This window comes from Helicoverpa armigera, chromosome 4 (assembly GCF_030705265.1).
Source record: "Helicoverpa armigera isolate CAAS_96S chromosome 4, ASM3070526v1, whole genome shotgun sequence".
Lineage (NCBI taxonomy): Eukaryota > Metazoa > Arthropoda > Insecta > Lepidoptera > Noctuidae > Helicoverpa > Helicoverpa armigera.
The window spans coordinates 1,752,914-1,775,246 of record NC_087123.1 but is presented as its reverse complement, the minus strand read 5'-3'; the positions used below and the strand labels follow the sequence as shown (position 1 = coordinate 1,775,246).

The window sequence follows — 22,333 nt, the reverse complement described above, 5'->3', positions numbered from 1 at the left end:
GGATAAGAAGACTACATAATCTATCTATCTTCTATATAAATAAAAATGAATTTTTCTTCGTTAGTCTGATTAAAACTCGAGAACGGCTGGGCCGATTGAGCTGATTTTGGTTTTAAAATGTTTGTAGAGGTCCAGGGAAGGTTTGAACGATACGAAGTTCGCGGGATCAGCTAGTTGAATATAATTTTATCCAAGTCTTAGGACCAGATGAACTCATATGTGCTGTCTAAATACCTATATTTTAGAGGTTTGAAAATCCATGATGTTCATATACCTTTTTTTAAATTAGGGTTTTAAATTTTAAATATATTAAAGCTATCTAAAAAGAGAGAAGAACCTTAATTGACTTTGGAAATAACGATACAATCAGACAATAAAGACAGAAGAAAATTTCCTCGTGGTCGAGGCGAAAGGTTGTGTAAAATTAAAATGAGCAGACGGAACCGCGAGAAAAGCCAGTAAGAATCGAGATTACGAACGAACCATCATTAACATTGCTCTTACTGACTGCCACGAGTAGATAATTTAGAAGTTTTTCCTGTAACCTTTTTCAAGGAAATCCTGTTACAAATGTCTATAATTACAGCGATATTGTTGATTTCAGAGTATATTCAGTAGATAACTAACAATGTTACAGACTTGTGATTTCGCCTGATCGTTCCAATGCGTTTACTGCGATTTATCTCCATACTAATTTATAAACCCGAACAAACTGTCTACATACTACTATAGTCTGCTGGATACGGGTGCTTTATTATTACTCTATTTGCTCAAATACATCGATAGCAACAGCTTCTGTTGGTCAAAATATTCTGGACGATGCAGCTGCAGAATTTGACCCCAGTAATAAAAAATCCTGTCCTATTGAACTTAAGAATTGAATTTGGTGTCGGACCGTATACTATGATGTTTTTTTCAATCGTGGTCTTAGCATACTCAGATATGCATAATAGGTACCTAAAAAATTAAATTATAAATTTAAAAAAACCCCCGACCCAAAAAAAGTACGCAATAATTATGACAAAAGGTTAAAAACGCTAAACCCTATAAAAAGCAAAAAATAACTTTTAACACTACGTAAACTAAATTTTGTCGTGTCGGGGGACCGCTCTAATTAATTCATTACTTTAGATACGTGTTTTTTTTTTAAACGAATGTTGTAATTAGGTAGGTATCATTTGATTTATGAAGGTAAAAAGCGGTCCCCCGACACGTCAAAATTTAGTTTACGTAGTGTTAAAAGTTATTTTTGCTTTTATAGGGTTTAGCGTTTTAACCTTTTGTCATAATTATTGCGTACTTTTTGGGTCGGGGTTTTTAAATTTATAATTTAATTTTATTTCATGTTTTTTAAAGGAGCTCCTTAATTTTTCCTTCTTTCCTTTAATTTATTTTATCTTAAGATAGGGTCGCTATATGCGATCTCGGCCAAAGGAAGCTGTTTAACAATCCTCATAACAAACTGGCTCTGGGAGAATTGCACAGATTGAGAAACAATAAAGATTAACCTTTGGACATTCTACGTTTTTCAGCAAAAATATAAATCGGTTTATCCGTTTCATTCCGGCATTCCAGGGTTTCATCCGCCACATCCCATTTCCAGCATCAGGTTCTCGTCAATCAGAAACATGAAGAGAACTCGTCAAGACAAATTCAACGAGCCCAAACTCGATGGGTTTACTAAAAGGCAGTTCAGGGTTACGTCTCCTACCTTCGTACCCTAACAGCAGACCAGCTCAGTGGTTCCAAAAGGCATTAGTGTTTCAAATTTCAAATCCCACATATACTTGCAAGTAAACTGAGCCTGTAACATTCCTATCACATCTAGCAAACGAGCTGATGACCTTGAAGACCTGAACCGATTTCCACCCAACATAGCTAAGAACACTCCCGACTCTCATACCTTTTAAACAAAAAAAACCGCATTACAATCGGATCATCCGTTTGGGAGCTACGATGCCACATACACACACACACACACACACAGACACGTCAAACTTATAACACCCCGTCGTTTTTGCGTCGGGGGTTAAAAATTACATCGCATTGCTTCCGAAATTGTAATTCCACGATTTAAATCAATAGATTCTCTCTATAATTTTTCTTCCTATTCCTATCTCAATGATTAATGATACGCATTAATCAACGTACCTCTAAAACTTCCTGCTTCCACTTTGCTTAAGTCGGTTAAGCGGGTCAAGCCATGACCTTGATTGGACACTTCAATGGCCCTAAGATGGTTTTCACTTTCAATTTGTAACGGGCTTTTTTGTTCGTATCAATTTTACAGATCTTAGATAGAAATCTTCTGTGGTGACACAGAATTAATAGAATTTGAAAATACTCTCACACATTTTTGTGCATTATTAAGTTCTAGTGCTACTAATACTTATACGACTAATCGTGAACAGTTGCTTATTAAAAAACATCTAGTGATAGATTAGATGGAATGGAAAGTGTGAGACTTCTATTAATTAAAGGCTGGTTGTGTTGTATGTTTTTTCTGATTATTTTTCCGACCCAAATATCGACCAATAGAATTGCACCATTCGACGTCACGTGGTACAACCTACATGGTATTATACTGAAAATTTTTTGAATATTTTCTCTGGTCGTTGCTACGTCAAACTGACAGGTTGTGGCCGACATTTGGGACGGAAAAATAATCTCCGAATACACGAGCTTCATAATTATCTGGCATTTCCCTCAGGTTCCTGCAAACAAATAAAGTCGTCAAGTTTTTCAGGAAAAATCACTCGCGCTTCGCGCTCGTTATTTTTTAACCTGAAAAACTTGACTCCTTCATTTGTTTGCAACGAACCTATCGGAAAATACCCGATAATTTTGAAGCTCTTGTGGTATTATAAGTGAGTATTCATATCACTAACGTGATTAATTTATTTAAAGCACGATAATGCACAACTGTTGATTTTTCCATCTTAATATCAATCCCATTTTTAAAACCAATGTTATCATTATCATCTTTTTATAGGGCCTTCACTGCTGAACAGATGCCTATTGTTTTTCAAAAGGACCATTTGAAAGTTACTACTCGTGATCTTGTTCAGATCCTCCGTCTATCTCATTGTTGGCAATCCTACGCTGCGTTCGTAGTCTCCAATCAAACATCATTCAGCCTCAATCATACATTGGTTCGTTGGCAAGTATCATATCAGCAACCAGCTATTTACACAACTGCACAGGTCAAAAACAAAAGAACTTCGTCTTCGTTCCACTTACCGGCAATGAACTTGACAAGCAGCCACGCCTCAAAAGGCGTCAGGGAGTGATGGTACAGATGCAGCCAGGTGATCTGACTCTTCTTCTTGCGGAGCACGAAGAACACGGTGTCTGCGAACTCTGATAGCTTCGAGAAGTAGTACACCCAGCATAGATGTAACATCTGTAGAAGAAACATGTTTTAAGTATCATAATATTCGAGATTTTTGGGTCTAGAGATTACGCGATGAAATGAGATAGTGTATTATGAAAGAAGATGAGATTATTTCATCTCGTATAAGTATAATTTTTGTCTTTTTATAATTTGTTCCCATTTTTTGTCTGTATCCTTTGCGTCACAATCTTTTCAATAAACGTATTTTCCTTCTTCTTCTTTCTATTTTTCTTCCACACAGCACCGATGCTAAATAAACTCTGGGTTAAGGGTAGGAGGATAATGATAATTTCGAGTTTTTCAGCTGAAAACTCAACTGATCAATGCTCATGCCTTCTCTTCATAAGAAGAGCCCTACATTTACCAATTTTATTGTAAAAAGACCAACGTTGATGAAGAAGTAAAGAGTTCATGGCTAAGTAAATGCTGCAAGAACCCATTGATCAAGGTTAAATACGCTTGTCGCGATCGATCCGCGGATGAGTGGCCATCTATGTCATAGTGAGCCACCGTGTCTTGGAGACCATAGTTCCGACTGCTGTTTGTAAATCTTTGCCAGACATTGTGGGTACCGAATGATGACCGAAAGAAAATGAATATCAAACCGTATTCTGACAGTGGCAATATCATTGACAAATAGATGTGATATTGATAGTAGGCCCAATTCTAATAGTGGTAACATAATGTTATGATGTTACTTCCTTTCACGCAAAAAGAGCAGACCGGATTTGGATGAAACTTGGCAACCAAATAACTTAAACATAAGAATAAAATGTAGACTGCTTTATTAGCGTGGAAGACAGCTATTTACTTAATAAAAACAATGCGATGATGTTAAATCAGTAAAATCCGTAAGAGTGAAGTTACACATTAAAATATTTGACACGAATTAAAAAGCATACGAATAGAATGACAGCCGACTTCCATTAATTAAGATAAAACTAATTAGAAGTGCAAGTAGCACTCACTGAATAAATATAATAAATCTTTTTATTTTTATTTAAGTACCAAGATGATAGATGGAATGAGACTGATAAAATAGAACCTGCACACTTTTTTTTTACGAATCCACACTACATGCATTACTTCTATTATACAAAAATGTTTTTGGGGTTTTAGGGATCTATGAAGTAAATTATTTTGCCGATAGAAAGCAAGATGATTTCTGGGTGTTAATGGCTATATTTTATCGTGTTACTGGAAATATAATATTATACGTATTCTATGTATGAAACCTTAGTTTTATTATAATACAAATAATATATTTTAAAATGTCAAATGATTTAGTTTCTATATCAATACTCATAACAAGTCCCTTGATAGTAACATTTCATTCAAAACAGCTTATTGAAAGGTATGCGCTCGAACCGGAATTACCTGCCTTTGATTGCTTTTCTGATAATATCGGCTTTCTTTTTTTAAATTACGATATGTTACGTATGTTATTTGGACCTTGCAATCATGTTTTGAGGCTCTATTCCACTACAATGATTTTATTTAGTCTCCAGGGTGTGAAGAATTAAGTTCAGTTATTGAGGGACTACGATTAAGTAGCTAACATTTACTGCACATTTTAATAACCGACCTATTTATTGAAGTGCTTACTGGAGATAAACACATAATTTGACATTCTTGTATGGGGTTACTATCAAAATGTTATCTCTATTAAGCAGTTCAACTGATTAATATGTCATAGAATGCCGCGATTAAAGATGGTTGTAGACACCTGCCAAGCATTAATATTTGGCAATTTTTGGGAGCCTAGAGCTACCCTAAGGAGGTAAGGGTAACATTAATCAGCAGTAGATATTGATAGGCCTTTTCTAAGATAGAACGGATTCTCAAAATAAAGATATACTAGTATGATATTTTATATCTACCATCAGATAAGTCTATTCTCTACTGAACCCCAAGGTTGTAAACTCGTTCTTGACCATTGAAATGAACGCTTCCGAGCTGACAGTGAAAGCCTCGCTCAGCTGTTGTTACGTCATTCGCTTGAAAGTGAAACTGCCATTGCGCTTTGAGATCGTTTTTTATCGACTTTATTGACGACGAAATGGTCGCGTTTTAAGAAAATGTGTGTGTTGTCCGGTCGAATTTATTATTTGTTCAATTTTTGGAAAAAACAAAATTGAAAAAAATTTGGTCAAAGAAAGTTTGGACTTCAATAATGGCTTCAGGATATTGAAAAAATGTGGCAAAATATAGCTATTAACACGAACTATTGTCGGATAGGTAGTTAAAATAGAGTACTTATGTATTCTGTGCAAACATACTTATACCCAAACTATAAACACTGTTAGGCAATTGAAAATTATACACTTGGATACTTGGACTTGACTTTCAGGGTAATAGAAATGCTCTAAAGATTTTAGAAGCATTCTGTTATTGGTACCTTTATGAATTATGTTGTACTTAGCAAGCGATGTTCTAAAACAGTAAATTGTGGAAACAATGGAAGAGAAAGATTATTACGCGTTTTACTCAAAACGGTGGTTAACAAAAGCATACTTATTTTAACATAAGGAAAATGTTATTATAGTCGTTAGTAATAATTTAATAACCTATACAACCTCACAACAAGTTTTATTCAAAGCTTATAATTCAACTTATCGATTCAGCGTTCATCTTTAGCATAAACCTCACTTCGCAATAGGTTACTTGAAGTTAACTCAGCTTAGCGAACCTTTTGCAAATCCTTAGAACACGATAGCGACCCTATAAGGTTGTATTATTTCCTAACAAATATTCTAGTACGCAGAACGAATGAGGAAATATTACTTTTTGTTAACACTCGTTATCTGAAGGATGCTGTACACAAAAACTGTGGAGATTATCTATTTTGACGTAAGAATAAATAAGAGACAAAATATTTCCGGTTAGCAAAACCGAAAATACATTTTTGAGAAATATGTGTCATTAGCTGTTTCTCGGGGTGTTACCCGCCTCTTATGGAAACTGCTTTTCGTACCTGGATAAATGTTACCTACGTCACACGAGGACAGTGTAGATTCCCAAAAGTCAATGAATTTTTAAAATCGGTTCGATAGTTTTGCATTCTTTAGAGGAAAACCAAACAACACCAATAATCCTCTCTAGAGGTATAATATTGGTTGAGATTAATATTAGACCTTAGTTTTCTTCTTACTAATATCTATTCTACTAGACAGAATGTACTCGTTAAAAATCATAATAACACACAAGTGTACTACACAGTTTGATATACAAATCATTCTTGAATTAAGAACAAGCTAGCCAAAACGCACTCAAAAAATACATTAGCATTCTAGCTCGCGTTTCTCTATTGAAATATTTAGACACCGGACAGCCGTTTTGAAAATATTTTATTTATGTAACTACGAACGAACTTTCTTTTTGATGGTTTTTTTTTACACTTGATAACGAGTGAGAGTTTTTAGAATTTGGACAATGGCACATGCTTTCTGGTTCCTACTTAATTAAGGGCTGATTTTTCAATCATCAGTTAACTTCTATCTAAGGAATAAATATGGCGGTTTGACATATTTTACATACAAAAGCTGTCAAAACGTCAAACATATTCCTCAGATAAAAGTTATCTGGCAATTGAAAAATCAGCCCTTATTCTAAAAGGTTAACCTACTGTTGTGTGTGAATTGTGTCAATTTTGAGATTCTCAGATATAATTTTTGTATCGGTGACGATATCTCAGAGTTTACCCTCGGGAGATGAGTAGAACCACTTCCCGCAAATGAGTAAAAAGTCGACTGTGTTCTTTTTTGGGCTCGAGAATATGTGCATTTATAATTTTTCTCTTGGTGTGAGAAGTAGTTTATGTAGTAAATAAACGAATTACATGTTATAACTTTTTCATTGATGTTGTTGTTGTTGATTAGAGAGGCTTAAACAGCAAGTGCATAATAATATGCAACGTAAAACATTGACAGAAAGTTAGTTTCGTGTCATTGTAAAATGTACACTTTAGAAGGTCTTTTCCTATTCAGTTGGTTATTACTATTAATTAATTAGAGTACAGTTACTCAAAGAGTTGTTTTCAAGTATTTCCACGGAAGTGGGTACGTAGTAATGGAAATATTCTATCGGGAAGTTGGTTAAAATGAGGGATATTGGAAACTGCCCCGATCAATGGGCTATCTCACACTGCAAGATGTTTCATAGAAAACGGCCCTTACACTAAAGAACATTTAACAATAAATCCCAACCCTTTTTAAAGTTATAATTATTATCCTAATTTAATATATAAATACAAATAACCGACCATGACATTGGCGTTAAAATAGTAAACAAATCGTAAACTCTTCGGTGCAAAACGAGTTTGTATTATATAACAACCGTTTTGCTAACCGTAAGGTCAATGATATATCAAGATATATCAAAATTAGCATACATAGTGATAATCGGAAAAATTAATTTGAATTTTTGATATTTAAAATAGCTACTTATGTCTTATGTCATTTTAAAGGTCTGTATGAAGGTTGAATATTATAAATGTACGTAAGTATTGTAACGTATTGTTATAAAAAAGATTTGCATTTTGATGTGAAAATGATTTGTACTACAGATATTGTTTTATAGTTTTTTTTTGTGAATAATTTTGTGTTGTCATGAGGATATTTTTCAAGATTAGTATTGTGTCATTGAAATCGTATTTACTGATTGTGAAATAGATAGGCACAATATTTATGTAAAATATAAGTAAATATGTTGAATAAATAATTTTTTGTGAGGAGAGTGTGATTTTTCTTTGGTAATTAGGTGTATGCTTTGCAAAATAATGGAAAATATTGATCTTCATATTGAATATTAAAATAAATTATAGTTATTATATGTTTTAGGATTGCCATTTATAATAACTAATTGGTTTCGCAGAAATTAGATTTCACTTTTTGAGGATTAACATATGGTCGTCGTTTCACATTATCGTGATTTATCGAAATAGAAATTAAATACACTCTTTTGCAAAAAAAACGGGCACCTATGCGAAATCTAGGTTTTAAGGACTTCACGTATATTTCAAAGGGTTTTAATAACTGTAGTATGTTACTAGCATCAAAAGGGTTAGCCAAGCATGCGTGAGGGTGTATTCTAAATTTGAATTTTGTAGATTTGCTTAGAAACTGGTTACACGTTGTTTTGGACTAATTCTTGGTAGAAAGTTCGTGGTCGTTTTGAAAAGTTTTTGACGTGATTTTCAGAAAACTGATAATGCAGTTTTTTTTAATGATTAATGTACCTTCCTGTTACATCAAAACATTTTTGAAAAACTACGCGTATTTGATAAAATGTTCACCTGCTCTAAACGGTCTATGCCGATGATTGACGGCAATGTTACGAGTTTCTTTATTTTTGTGTAAAGCGTTCTATTGTTCAGATATTGTAACCACGCGGTTTAAAATATCCCTTTTTCATAATTAAACACTATTTAGAGGAGTATCAGTACTTTGGGCTGCGACAAAGCCAATTTAAAGTTAGCAATGCCGTTTACAACTCGTCTCCTATCAGACTTTGACATCTAAAAAATACCAAATTTTGTTATAAATGTCAAATTAACCATATGAAAAATGACGAGGAGGGTCAAAGCTATCCAAAAAGTCAAATTATTGCCGCGTTGAAGCTCTCGGTAACTCCATAGGTGTCGGTTTACTAAACGATGATTTAGCTGAAAGGGAGTCATGAATTCCTTATTATTGGCCAAACGTAACTTTCTTAAAAAAAATATCAGTTTGCGAATTATTGTTATGACTTAAGCTGGAAAGTGCTGTAGATACCAGAAAACCTCGGAGCAAACATGTTTATTTTATAAAATGTCCCTGGGATGAAAACCCGCTCTTTGAACGCTCAGACTCATAGATCTTCAGAGGTCTACGGGGTTTCCCAAGAGTCAAGGTTATTTAAAAATCAGTGATTACGAGGCCTTAAGACCTCGTGCTCATAGTCTATGCGCTATTTTCTGTATTTTGTAGAATTTCAAGACTTTTAAAAATGTCAAAGTCTGATAGGAGACGAGTTGTGATCGGCACTGCTTACTTTAAATTGGTTTTGTCGCAGCCCAAAGTACTGATGCTCCTCTAAATAGTGTTTAATTATGAAAAAGGGATATTTTAAAACACGTGGGTACAATATCTAAACAATAGAACGCTTTACACTAAAATACCGAAACACTTAACATTGTCATCAATCATCAGTATAGCCCATTTAGAACAGGTGAAAATTTTATCAAACACGCATAGTTTTTCAAAAATGTTTTGATCTAACAAAAATGTACATTAATCATTAATTAAAACTGCATTATAATTTTTCTGAAAATCACTTCAAAAACTTTTCAAAGCACCGACGAACTTTCTGCCAGCAATTAGTCCAAAACAAGGTTTAACCAATTTCTTAGCAATTGTACAAAATTCAAATTTAGAATACACTCTCACGCATGCTTGGCTAACCATTTTGATGCTAGAAATATACTACAATCATTAAAACCCTTTGAAATACACGTAAAGTCCTTAAAACTAAGATTTCGCATAGGTGCCCGCTTTTTTTGCAAAAGAGTTTATTTATCTCAGATAGAGAAGAACACTATACGGAACTATTATTAAAATATATAGGTACACATGTAAATAGTAAAAGCATTTATTTCAAAGTTAACCTTTAACTAGCAGAAATAAAAAACACAAAACTTAAGTTCTGTTTTTCATTAAGGAGCTATCGAACTTTTGTACCTTAACATGGGTATTTTGACACAATTTTCGTTTTGCTTTATTTATTAAATACAGCAGAGAATATTTAGTAGGAAAATAACCTTTTGAATTTGACAGCTCATTCAGGATGACGCAAAATGATTATGCAATCAAGCTTCAATTATTTCAAACACACAATTTCTATACAAGTCATTTCACACTTCAATACTATGACACAAATACCAAGGGTTTGACGTTTGTCGATACATCCGTTCCTTTTCCTTTTACTAAATAAACATTGTTAATGACAAACAGCAATTTCACTTTTGTATACATATATACATACGTATACAAAATATTCGAAAGCCGTTGTTAGGAAGCTGGTACCGTTGGACGATCATGACGTTGCTGCATAGAGTTATGAATAAATTAGAAGTGGCTAAGATTTATTTCTTTGGCAATTTATTTTGCAAGACGAAATGTGAAGTGCCTTGTTGAAGAAAACCTAGATACCATTTAGCATACCTACGTTGGGTGTGGTTCACGATGAATAGTGGACTTAGAATTATATAATATTGATGATGATAAATTATGCAAAATTATATCAATTTTAATTTATTAGGTAAAAAGCCAAAAGCCGACTCCGTCAGCGACTACTTCTCCTCCCACTCAATCCGAGTGGCAGGTGGTGGGGGAGAAGAAGAAGAGAGGGAAGGCGGCCAGAAAGAAAGCCCAAAGGCAGCGCCGCAAGGAGCGAGCCGTCGCGGCTCAACTACGCGCCCCTAAGACCGCGGCTGTGGTGCTCACACTACAGCCGGACGCGGTTAAGAGGGGCGTATCGTACCGCGACGTGCTCGCTAAGGCAAAGGAGGCGGTGGACCTAGCTGAGCTGGGTATCACCGAGGGCCTTCGGCTCAGGGTGACCGCAACGGGCGCCCGAATGCTGGAGGTCCCGGGAGCGGCCAGCGGGCCCACCGCAGACGCTCTAGCCGAGAGGCTCAGAGCGTCCATAAGTGCGGACGATGCCCGAGTCTCCAGGCCCTACAAGTGCGCGGATCTGCGCATCATGGGCCTGGACGACTCGGTCACTACGGAGGAGGTGGTGGCCGCCGTCGCTAGGACGGGTGGGTGCTCCGCCGATGAAGTCAAGGCGGGCACCTTACGTCCCGACTTCAGGGGCACGAGCACCGCTACGGTGAGCTGCCCCGTGACGGCAGCCAAGACAATCGTCGACGGCCGAAGATTGTTGGTTGGCTGGGTGTCGGCGCAGGTCAAGCTGCTTGACCCCAGACCACTGAGGTGCTTCCGATGCCACGTTGGGCACCATGTGGGAGTTCGTTGCACCTCGGAGGTCGACCGCAGCGCCCTCTGCTTCCGCTGCGGTCAGCCCGGCCACAAGGCCGTGTCTTGCAGCGCCACGCCGCACTGCACTGCATGTGCGGCTGCTGGAAGGCCAGCCGAACACCGGGCGGGGTGCAAGACCTGTACCCCACCCGTCAAGACCAGGGGCAAGGGTCGGCCGTCCGTCGTCGCCACAGCCGCAGCTCCCGCGGCCGCCGCCACCTCCAATGATGCCGTCGCTGCCGGCGAAGTCGCCGCTGCTGCTGCTGCCGCGGTGCCCGCTTCTGGGCCTGAAGAGGAGGAAGACGTGATGGAATTCTAAAACGGCTCCACTACGCTTCCTCCAGGCGAACATCAACCACTGCGCCCGTGCCCAGGACCTGTTGCTCCAAAGCATGGCGCAGTGGTCGATCAACATCGCCGTGGTTGCGGAGCCGTACTTTGTCCTTCCCAGGGATGACTGGGTCAAGGACCTTAGCGGCTCGGTGACCATCATATCGTCGGCCGCCGCTGGTACTCCTTCCCTCGAAGGGGTGAAGAGTGGAAGGGGTTGCGTCGCAGCACGGTTCGGGGAGATAGTTGTTGTGGGGGTATACTTCTCCCCGAACCGAACTCTCGCCGAGTTCCACAACTCCCTCCTGGAGTTGTCTGTCGTCGTCGGAAGCTACACCCTCCCTGTGCTAGTGTTAGGGGACTTCAATGCCAAGAACTTGGCCTGGGGTTCCCGACACACGGACGCGGGGAAGGATGGTGGAGGACTGGGCGCTGGAATCAGGCCTGGTCGTCCTCAATCGGGGTTCTGTCCCCACGTGTGTACGGATGCAGGGCGACTCGGTAGTGGACATCTCGTTCGCCAGCCCCGCTCTGCTACCGCGTGTCTTAGACTGGCACGTCGAGGAGGGGGTGGAGACCTATTCCGATCACCGGTATATCCGGTTTGACGTCTCCGCCCAAAATCCAAACGCGCCGGTCCTGCAGACCCCGAGTGGTCCACGTTGGGCGCTAAAGCACCTTGACCGGGAGCTTCTCCTGGAAGCCTCAGTCGTGCGGGCTTGGGTGTCATCACCGGACAGGCCCGCCGACATCAACGACGAGGCGGAGTGGTTCCGGGAGACCATGTCCGAGATCTGTGACATGGCCATGCCCCGAGTCCTGCCAAGACGCGCCCGACGCCAGGTGTACTGGTGGTCCAGCGAGATTGCGGCCCTTCGTGAGGCGTGCGTCGCTGCGAGACACCTGTACACCAGACACCGCAGGCTGCGCATCCGCCCTCCGGATGCAGAGGCCAGGGAAGCGGAACTGTACGAGGGATACAGAGCTGCGAAGACCGCCCTCCATTGGCCATCATCCAGGCCAAGGACGTGGCCAATACAGAGCTGCTGGGGACTCTGGACAGAGATCCGTGGGGGCGCCCTTACAAAATGGTGCGGGGTAAGCTCCGCCCATGGGCCCCCCCGCTGACCCAGAGTCTTCGGCCTCAACTGGTGGAGGAGGTGGTGAGCGCTCTGTTCCCTTCGCGCGGGGAACACTCTCCCCCGCCCATGGTTCTGCAACCCGCGGTGTCGACTGTGGACCACACATCCGACGACGACGATGTCCCCGAGGTGACTGGGGTGGACCTGAGAGTGGCGGTAACCAGGCTGAAAGCCAAAAATACCGCCCCAGGGCCTGACGGCGTGCCTGGCAAGGCCTGGGTTCTGGCCCTTGAGGCTCTCGGGCCTCGACTTAGGGGGCTTCTCAGCGCATGTATGGAGAGGGGCCAGTTCCCACTTCGTTGGAAAACAGGGAAACTGGTCCTCATTCGGAAGCCGGGGCGCCCTGCGGACTCTCCGTCCGCATACCGGCCCATCGTGTTGCTCGACGAGGTGGGCAAGCTCTTCGAAAGAGTTGTTGCACACCGCCTCGTTGCGCACCTTGGGGGGATGGGGCCGGACCTCGCGGACAACCAGTTCGGTTTCCGCAGGGGGCGCTCAACGGTGGACGCCATCATGCGCGTGAGATCTCACGACGGGGATGCTGTGTCCCGGGGGTCGTCTTGGCGGTGTCTCTTGACATCGCCAATGCCTTCAACACCCTTCCTGGAGTTGCATTAGGGAGGCACTCCGGTACCACCGGGTGCCGACCTACCTTCGTCGCGTGGTCGAGGCCTATCTGTCGGATAGGTCCATCATTTACCCCGGTCACAATGGGGAATGGAACCGGCGAGAGATGTCGTGCGGTGTTCCGCAGGGGTCGGTACTGGGGCCGCTCTTGTGGAACATCGGCTACGACTGGGTGCTGCGCGCCGACCTCCCTAGCGGCGTCAGCGTGGTTTGCTACGCTGACGACACGCTGGTACTGGCACAAGGGAGGTCGCACCAGGAGGCAGCCGACATAATGGCGCGCGGGGTTGCGATAGTCGTTGAGAGGATCCAGCTGCTGGGACTGGAGGTGGCATTGCACAAGTCCGAGGCCATGTACTTTCATGGGCTTCGGAACGCGCCACCTTCAGGTTCCCAAATTACGGTGGGAGGGGTTACCATCGGCGTCGAGGGGGCGATGAAGTACCTAGGACTCGTCCTCGACGGCCGGTGGAACTTCGTCGAACATTTCCGACGTTTGGGCCCCAAACTGGAAGACAGGTGCTGCCTTCAAGCGGCTCCTGCCCAACCTGGGAGGCCCAAACGCCCCTGCCGTAAACTCTACGCGGGAGTCTTGCGGTCCATGGCCCTTTACGGGGCCCCGGTATGGGCACGTTCGGTACGGCCGCGAGCTGTACACTACCTGAACGTGCCCCAAAGGGTGATAGCCATTAGGCTAATCCGGGGGTACCGCACGATCTCCCGCGAAGCAGCTGGCCTACTAGCCGGACTACCACCGTGGGATCTGGAGGCGAGAGTCTTCTTGCGCCTGTACGACTGGCGCGAGGAGGCTCTGCGCCGGGAAACCGTTGCCGCGACAAGTTGTCGCGCAGCGGCAGAGCTCCGGCGGGATGTCATGGTGGCCTGGAGGGCGACTGTCGCAACCCAGTGCAGGGCACGCCACCATAGTGGCGGTAAGTCCCCTCTTTGAGGAGTGGCTCGGGAGGAGTCACGGCGCCCTCACGTACCGCATGACGCAGGTCCTCACCGGACACGGTTGTTTCGGGAGGTATCTGCATCGAATCGGTCGTGAGGAGGCGCCAGGTGTCACCACTGTGCGGATAGCCCCGAGGACACGGTGGACCACACAGTCCAGGAGTGCCCTGCGTGGGAAGAGCACCGCCGGGTCCTCGTCGAGGCTGTGGGCGGCGGCGACCTCTCGCGTCCGGCCCTGGTTCAAGCCATGGTCCGGGGCGAAAGGGAATGGGATGCCGTCGCCTCCTTCTGCGAAGCAGTCATGCTCGAGAAGGAGGCGGCGGAACGTCAGAGAGTTCGCACCTCTCATCCCGGCCGCCGCGCTGGAGCAGGTAGACACCACGGGCGCCGGGTGTCGCGAGACGACTCCCGGCCACCGTAGGCGTGGGTCTGTGGGCGGTGAGTTCGGGTGGCTCATCGCTCATGTCTGTTTTTAGACAACAGACCCGTGTCGGCGGCGCGCGTTGTTCCACGCGCTCCTCAAAGAGATGTCAGCAACCCCAGAGGGGCCCAGCAAGGCCAAGGCCTGCCGGGGCTGCGGGTTGTTCGAAAGAGGTACCGCGGCCCTAGCACACAAGGCCTACGACGGAACACGACGGCTTTTAGTCAGTAAGAGTCTGACACTCCCTCACCGCTGCTAACCCACAGCGGGAGGGTCATTGATGATTTTTACGTCGTTAAAAAGGTATAGTGTAGTAATAATGTCATTTTATTAGTTACTTTTACTTTTGCTCTTCTTAAGGGTTCAGGCCGAAATACATTTAAACTTAATTCTCAATGAATGTCAAAATGCAGATGCCAGTCCTTTAATGAACAATTTAATATAACGTATTAGATTAAACCTCTGAAACATAAGTAGGCCCAGACGAACTATAAAATCACTGACCTATGCATAATTACAATGAAAGAAAAACACGTGTTTTACATCTTACATAAAATAATGTCTGTTACGTCACTTCCATGCGTACATTATGCGTATGAATAAAAAAAACATACGCAGATACTCAAGCATCGTCATTAAATATAACTTAGCAACAATCTTTCCGGAACTACACAGCGAGAGAACATCAGATCATGTGATGGCCAAGAATTACGTATGTAGGCATAATATGTAATTAATATTAGAAATGCCGCCTCTACGTCATAATATGTGCTATGTTATAAATAGTTACTGTTGTACTTTCTACACCTTGGACGCGTGGGGAGATATCTTTGACGTTTTGATGTTAGAAGTAGGCTCTTTAAATATTTTGAAGAAAGTTATTTTTTTTTTAATTTGTAAAATAAATGGATTTGCATTTTGTGGCATCTTGCTTTTTATTCTAAATCAATTAAATATGAGAGAAAGCTTTTAAAATTTGGTTCGGCGTAAATGCGCAGGAAATATCTATGCATTGATGGATTACTGATAGCCATAAATTCCATCACCTTAATATTATGTCGGACTTAACACAACTAAATAAGAATGAACTACTTCTACGAGAATGAACTAATAATTTAATAATTTATTCAAACTACATATATTCTAAATGTTAATATCAAACATTGATAGTATACATAGATTGATTGATAAGTTATTTCTAAGAAGAAAGGCATATAAAATACTACAACTCACCCGTCTCGCTTTCTCACTGTCGCTGTAGTCGACAGGTTGACATGATAAGCTGTAGTCCGCCCACCAGCCTGACATCAAGTGCTGTTGACAACATACAATATATTAACTACAAGTATGTCTTACATGTTGCAAAGAATTAAGGTAGTATTAGTCTATAGATGAAACATAGAAGAGCTCATGGTTAAGTATCAGCCACAAAGGTTGACCAACCAGAAGCTAAAGTAACGCTCAGTGTGGTGGTGGTTACTTTAGCGATCTGTAGATGAGTAACCACTTCTCGTGTTTCAGAAGGTATGTTAAATATTGGATCCCAACTGTCATTACTGAGGGTTTTCCCGGTGACTGGTTTAAGAAAGTCGGATAGGTATAGTCGCTCCATTCGAAACACTGGTACTCGGATGTATAGAGTTTAAGCTGACCCCAAAGTAGTTGGAAAAAGCCAACGATAGGTTATATTTCATGACTATTTGTCTCTTTTTCAAAATTAGTTTCTGTGTTAGTACTTTACAGTACCAACGTATTATCCAAGATAAGTTTACGAGTAACTTCACAGAACTACGTATTAAAATTCCATTCAAAATTCTTGACCACACAACTGGCGTGTAAAAATTCAAATCTAGACACAGATTCGATCTATCGTTTAACTTTTCAATTGTCCGTAACACAATAAAGTTATCGATAGTAATTATTCGATAACTTTTATTTTGTATTATGTTTTTGTTATATCGATACATCGCCTTGACCGAATTGTATGGAATTTTGCACTATCTACGCCTGCCGTCTGATATTGCGTAGTCTTAGGTGGTTTAGGTATTAAATATTATTGTACTGGTTGCTTGATAGACAGGTTATTATTTTGTCTTCTGAATAATATTTTAGTCTTGAAGATTATTAAATGTAGGAGTTATGTCTGAGGCGTCGTCCTAATTGGCAGCGATCGCGCGATGGCGCGATGCGTTTTTCATCTCACGATCTCACTTGCGAGGTTCCGAGGTTCAAATAGGACACTCTGATGAAATCTGTATGTTTGAACTTATCGAACGACGAGAAAGCATCGTGTCATAGTACAATCGCTGTCAAATAGGACGACGTCTTAGATGAAAAACGCATCGCGCCATCGCGCGATCGCTGCCAATTAGGACGACGCCTGAGGGGATTTATGTTCGCATTGTTTTACTTATGAAATTTTTTTTTTCTTTGGAATATAGACTTAATTTGAGTCTTAATTTAAAAAAAATAATAATTTCAGTAGTAAATACTAAAAATAGAATGACAATAGAAATATACTCTGATTTTGATCCACAAACGACAAATACAGTATAAGCTTAATAAAACTTTTCTAACACAGTTTAAGGCTGAAAGTATCAGTAATAAAATAAAAATGCACGTCATTCTAAGTCTGAATACATAAAAATCCATCGAAACTGGGTCACATAGTTTTCCAGCAACTGTATCACATCACGTGAACGTCTAGACGGTCCATCATTACACTTTTGTAATAAAAAACGACCATCTTCATTCACAAAGAGATTCATACGTCATGAGTTTTATTTACTGTATGGTTTTTGTTACAGTTGTATACCTGTATAAATGATAGTAGCTTGTGGCTTATTAACGGGCGTACAGATCGCAAAGGTTAAGCAATGTTTGGCGCGTTCGGTACGAGGATGGGTGACCACTTATATCATTACGAGTTCTTCTGTGTTTTGGAAGGCACGTAAGGTTGGTAAGTGCCGGCTATCATTTGAACATCTGTGGTAGTCGTTCCGGGCAGTCAGAATCCAACAGCCATTATTACTAAGAGGTATCTAAGGTTACTGGGTAGAGAAGGTTAGATAGGCAATCACTCCATTTAAAATATTGACACTTAGCTGCACATGGTGAGACTGGAAGCCAACCGAACTCAGTAGGACAAAAGACTAGGCACATTGAATCACTATGTGGAACTATCAATTTCTTAAGATTTTTCGGCTCCCAGTTAGACCCAAAAATCGCAACAATTAATAGAAAGACACAGATACCTAGATCGCTAACATCAGGTAGTCTCCTTGACCTTATTACTGAATGAATGGATAGTGTGACAGTTGCGTTACCGTGGCCATTGAACCGTGGCTTCACGCGGATTAACTGCGAATGTTAGAACGAGAGTTAGTGAGCTTTTTCGTATATTCCTTTAGGTTGTAGTAATAATTAACTGTACTGTGAAAGAATGAATTATTTAAAGGATATAAAAGGATCTAGGTATATAAAAAACTCAATAATAAAAATTTAAAAAATTAAAAGAGGGTCAAACACTTAGATAATTTGCCAAATCTACGTTTTTGGGTTCTTGGGTTTTCTTTTTCTTAACTAGGCAGAAAATAATTTTAACACTTTTTACTTTTGAAACTGTATACGAAGTATGTCAACGAGCAAAACCAAAATAAAAATACTAACCTACCTCAACACTTAAACATCCGTAAAATTACACTTTGAAGCGTTCTTCTACAATTTTAAAGTTAATCAATTTTCGACTTTAATTCCTAGAGCATAAAAGTCAAGGTTGTATGCACATCATTGTGATGGCACCATGAAATTGACTGGTTGCCTTGACATGTTGCTTTACCATGGTATTCCTAAGTGATTGTGTAGAACAATCGATTACTTAATTATCGATAAGTTATTTAGCATTTTGTGAGTAAAATATTGACGAAAGAGTATGAATGTGACGAGCTGACAACTGTCAGTTTGTGTGCTGAATTTTACTGTCAGTGTGTCAACGGCTTTGGTAGGCTGACAACTATGTACATTGTTCGTGATTACAACGAACGCTTTTTGTACGAACACCTTGTGAGAATTGATAATTCATAAGAATTTAGTCTGAGTCTGAATGAGATTTGTAATTTTTTCTGTCACTATAAAGTGTCATTATGTTCATTATATAAAAAATATTAAGAGATAGATAAGGATCACAATTAATTATAATTTACTGTGTGAAGTTTTCATTATATTTTATATCAGTCATATATCATAATTACATTTCTTAAATATTCATCCAAAATGTAAACTTCCACTTTATTTGCAAGTGGCTATGATAAAAATCTGCAACTAATTTCATTTTGTAGAAAGTTTGACTAGCGTTCTATGGCTAATACATACGCAAATGATTACATCATACAAGTAATTTGACAATAGTATGTACGAATATACGCTTAATTAATAGGTGTTATTTTAATGAAGCAATTAAAAAGATTTTGCATATCAAATTAATTTGAATGCCTTTTAAAACATTAAGGTGTGACTTTTTGAATTTGCAAAAATGTGTTTTTTTTTTAATTATTCGGTAGCGTTAACTTTTTATTCAAATTAAATTATTCGGTGACTAGACATTAAAAACTTTTTGCATAGTTATTAAGTGGCGAGACAATTTGCCGTAATTTTGAAGGTTTTAGGTAATTTTATTTGAATGAGTCACAGTAGTTTATACTTGCATTATATTATTGTAATTGTTCGCTTTTATTATCGCAGTTATGTTTTAAAATGTTGTAATTGTGAGGTTATTGGTGTTAACGAGGTTTTAATTTATAAATCTAGGGTAATATCTACTCGGAATAATAATGTAGCCCATGGTCAGTCAAAAAATGAATTTAGATTGTAATGTTCAGCTTTAAACATCAAATATACCTACATTATGTTTGCAATTAGATCTGTAAATGTACTGTCGATAGAATTTACTGTTTTTTGAGACGGATAGATGTAATCTTAACTTAGCTACGAAGTCAGCAAACCCCATTTGGGCTCACCGGGACAAAAGCTTTACCGCGGCCCTATTACATAAAGGGCTTACGAAGGAACGAGATGGGTTATAGTCAGTAAGTCATATTACTATAACATTAAATGTATAAAATTACGACAGCAAAGATATAATATTTCCCATAAAAAGCTTTGTCTAATATCTCCTTACTCAGTCCAACACTTTCCTTCAAATATATTATGTAAATCACAATGAAAAAATAATAAAAATCTTACCTCATAAAACATATAAGAAGACAGCAACACTTGAAGCGCGTTATACGCGACCAGAGTATTCTGTATCTGAAAGGGTTTTCTGTTCGCCATCCACAGGGGTCCAGCCACCATGACGAATGCGAGGTACACGCATACCATGGCCACCGTGGGCAGTGGCGTGTCGAAGAGGAACCATCCTTGGACGCGAGGGTCTGGAAGATAGGAAATTGTATGTAATTGTGGTGCCTATGGTTTTCTTTTTCTAATTGTGGTTCACTTTGAGGCATGTAATAGATTAGACTTCAAAGGATACGCAGATAAGTTAGAGCTCCGGTTTACTTCAATAACTTATCTATCTATGATTTGCATACAATAGATTGAATTTTAACATTAGCTCCATACCAATAATGTCAAATTCCTACACCAAGTAGGTATCCACGGTTACATTACGAATCCTAGTGACACAGTTTTTTTTCAAATCTACTTGAACACTTCTGATGTTTTACTTAAACGTTTACTTTTGTAGTACTATTTGTCGCGATCGTCACTCACCATTTTTGGAAGTTGGTTTGACATTTAAAATAATTATTGATCTGTTAAACTGAACACCAAAACTGACGATCCGTTGAAAACTACCATAATTACCTAGAGCGTAAGGGATCCTCCCAAATAGGTCTCGGTATATGTAAAACTCACACCCAGCTCTGCTAACCACCTACAATTACCGTATTACTTCTTAACTTCTAAATTAGACCAAGTTTCGGCAGTAGTTGCTAAGCAGCCTACAGCCAGTTTTATTTAAAACACACGTTACATTTGAAGCTAAAATGAAAGTTACCTCCTTTTACTTCGGATGACGTTTTGTTATTTTTATTAATACATTTAATTCTAGCGAGTTTCTAACGGCACTTGACTTACACGGCTTTTTAAAGAAGGCTGGACATTTATTTATTTAAGTTTTAAGTTTAACACACCCTTTACTGGTATTAAGATTTGAAAAAATATTCAAGTATATGTTCCGTTTTAGTTACCTACCTATGTAATAAATCTTAGATATTTTAAGCTGTTAAATATATTCGTAATGTTATCAACTGGTGCTTAAATAGAAATGAAGTAGTAAGCAAACCCGGGATCGCACCGTATGACACCTGTTTCAACGGAATGTATATTAACACTTATAACGGAGGCTTTAAAATCATTCATAAGTCGCTTACCCCAAAAAAAGACGTCAAAAAAAACATAGTAAACAAATAGTCTCATGAACTTTATAAAAATAGTTCCATTCATTCATTGTTTTGTTCATTCATAAGTAAAAATATAAAAACAGGTTCCTTTACGGTTAGCCTTCATTCATCGATATTATGCAAAAAATACAAGAACTTAAGTGTTGATTTTATCAGACTATTCAGTTATTTAATACTTGTAAGGCAAAAGTAATTGTAGGACAATTTATGGTGAAAAATTACAAATTAATCCTTTATTACTGAAATTAAGAAAATTTAAAAGAACATTTTTATTATTTAATTAAAATATACAATGAAATATTTTAGTTTGAAAGGGATTTTTGATTACATATATAAAAAATACTAGCTTCTGCCAGCGGTTTCACCCGCATCCTGTGGGAACCTCTGCACGAATCCGGATAAAAAGTAGCCTTCCTCGATAAATGGGCTATCTAATACTGAAAGGATTTTTCAAATCGGACCAGTAGTTCTTGAGATTAGCGCGTTCAAGCAAACAAACAAACAAACTCACTCTTTAGCTTTATAATATTAGTATAGATATGGAATATTAAACATACAGATATAAGCTCATCTTTCAATTCAAATTAAATAAAGATTTCTGTCCAAATACAGCTTGATCGTCATTTTACATTTATTTCAGAAACACGATAATTATAACAATTAATCCAAAATAGAAAGTCTTTGTGTGAATCAAGTTAAGAGAGAACGCAATTACGGTAAGTAATGATGTAGCGGTAATTACAAGTACATTATATGATTATCAACATTACTGTATCTTGTGACTTGTATTACAATATGTTTTTGCTGTAAATGTCCCTTTGTAAACGAGAGATAAAAGATTCTTCCTTTTAAAAGGGAGCTATGGCTTTATCACCTAACATAGTCCTATAGTAAGTTTTCTGAAACCCATCTGACAGCTTCTAAAAGCAGTTACTACTAGATAATATTTAGATACAGTCACCAGTTGAACGTGCCTTATCAAG

The 22,333-nt window shown here is 39.6% G+C and overlaps 1 protein-coding gene across 3 annotated transcripts in view; it reads right to left on the bottom strand.

Annotated features, from left to right (window-relative positions):
• LOC110370478 (very long chain fatty acid elongase 7) overlaps nt 1–22,333 on the bottom strand; it is a 58,780-nt gene that overhangs the window by 8,786 nt on the left and 27,661 nt on the right. For all 3 annotated transcript variants that reach the window (XM_064034186.1, XM_021326299.3, XM_021326298.3), the window contains exons 3-5: nt 20,128–20,318; nt 16,120–16,200; nt 3,241–3,403 (exon numbers count right to left, since the gene is read on the bottom strand). In XM_064034186.1, the coding sequence (XP_063890256.1) occupies nt 3,241–3,403; nt 16,120–16,200; nt 20,128–20,318 (435 nt within the window). The remainder of the gene's footprint in view (nt 1–3,240; nt 3,404–16,119; nt 16,201–20,127; nt 20,319–22,333) is intronic.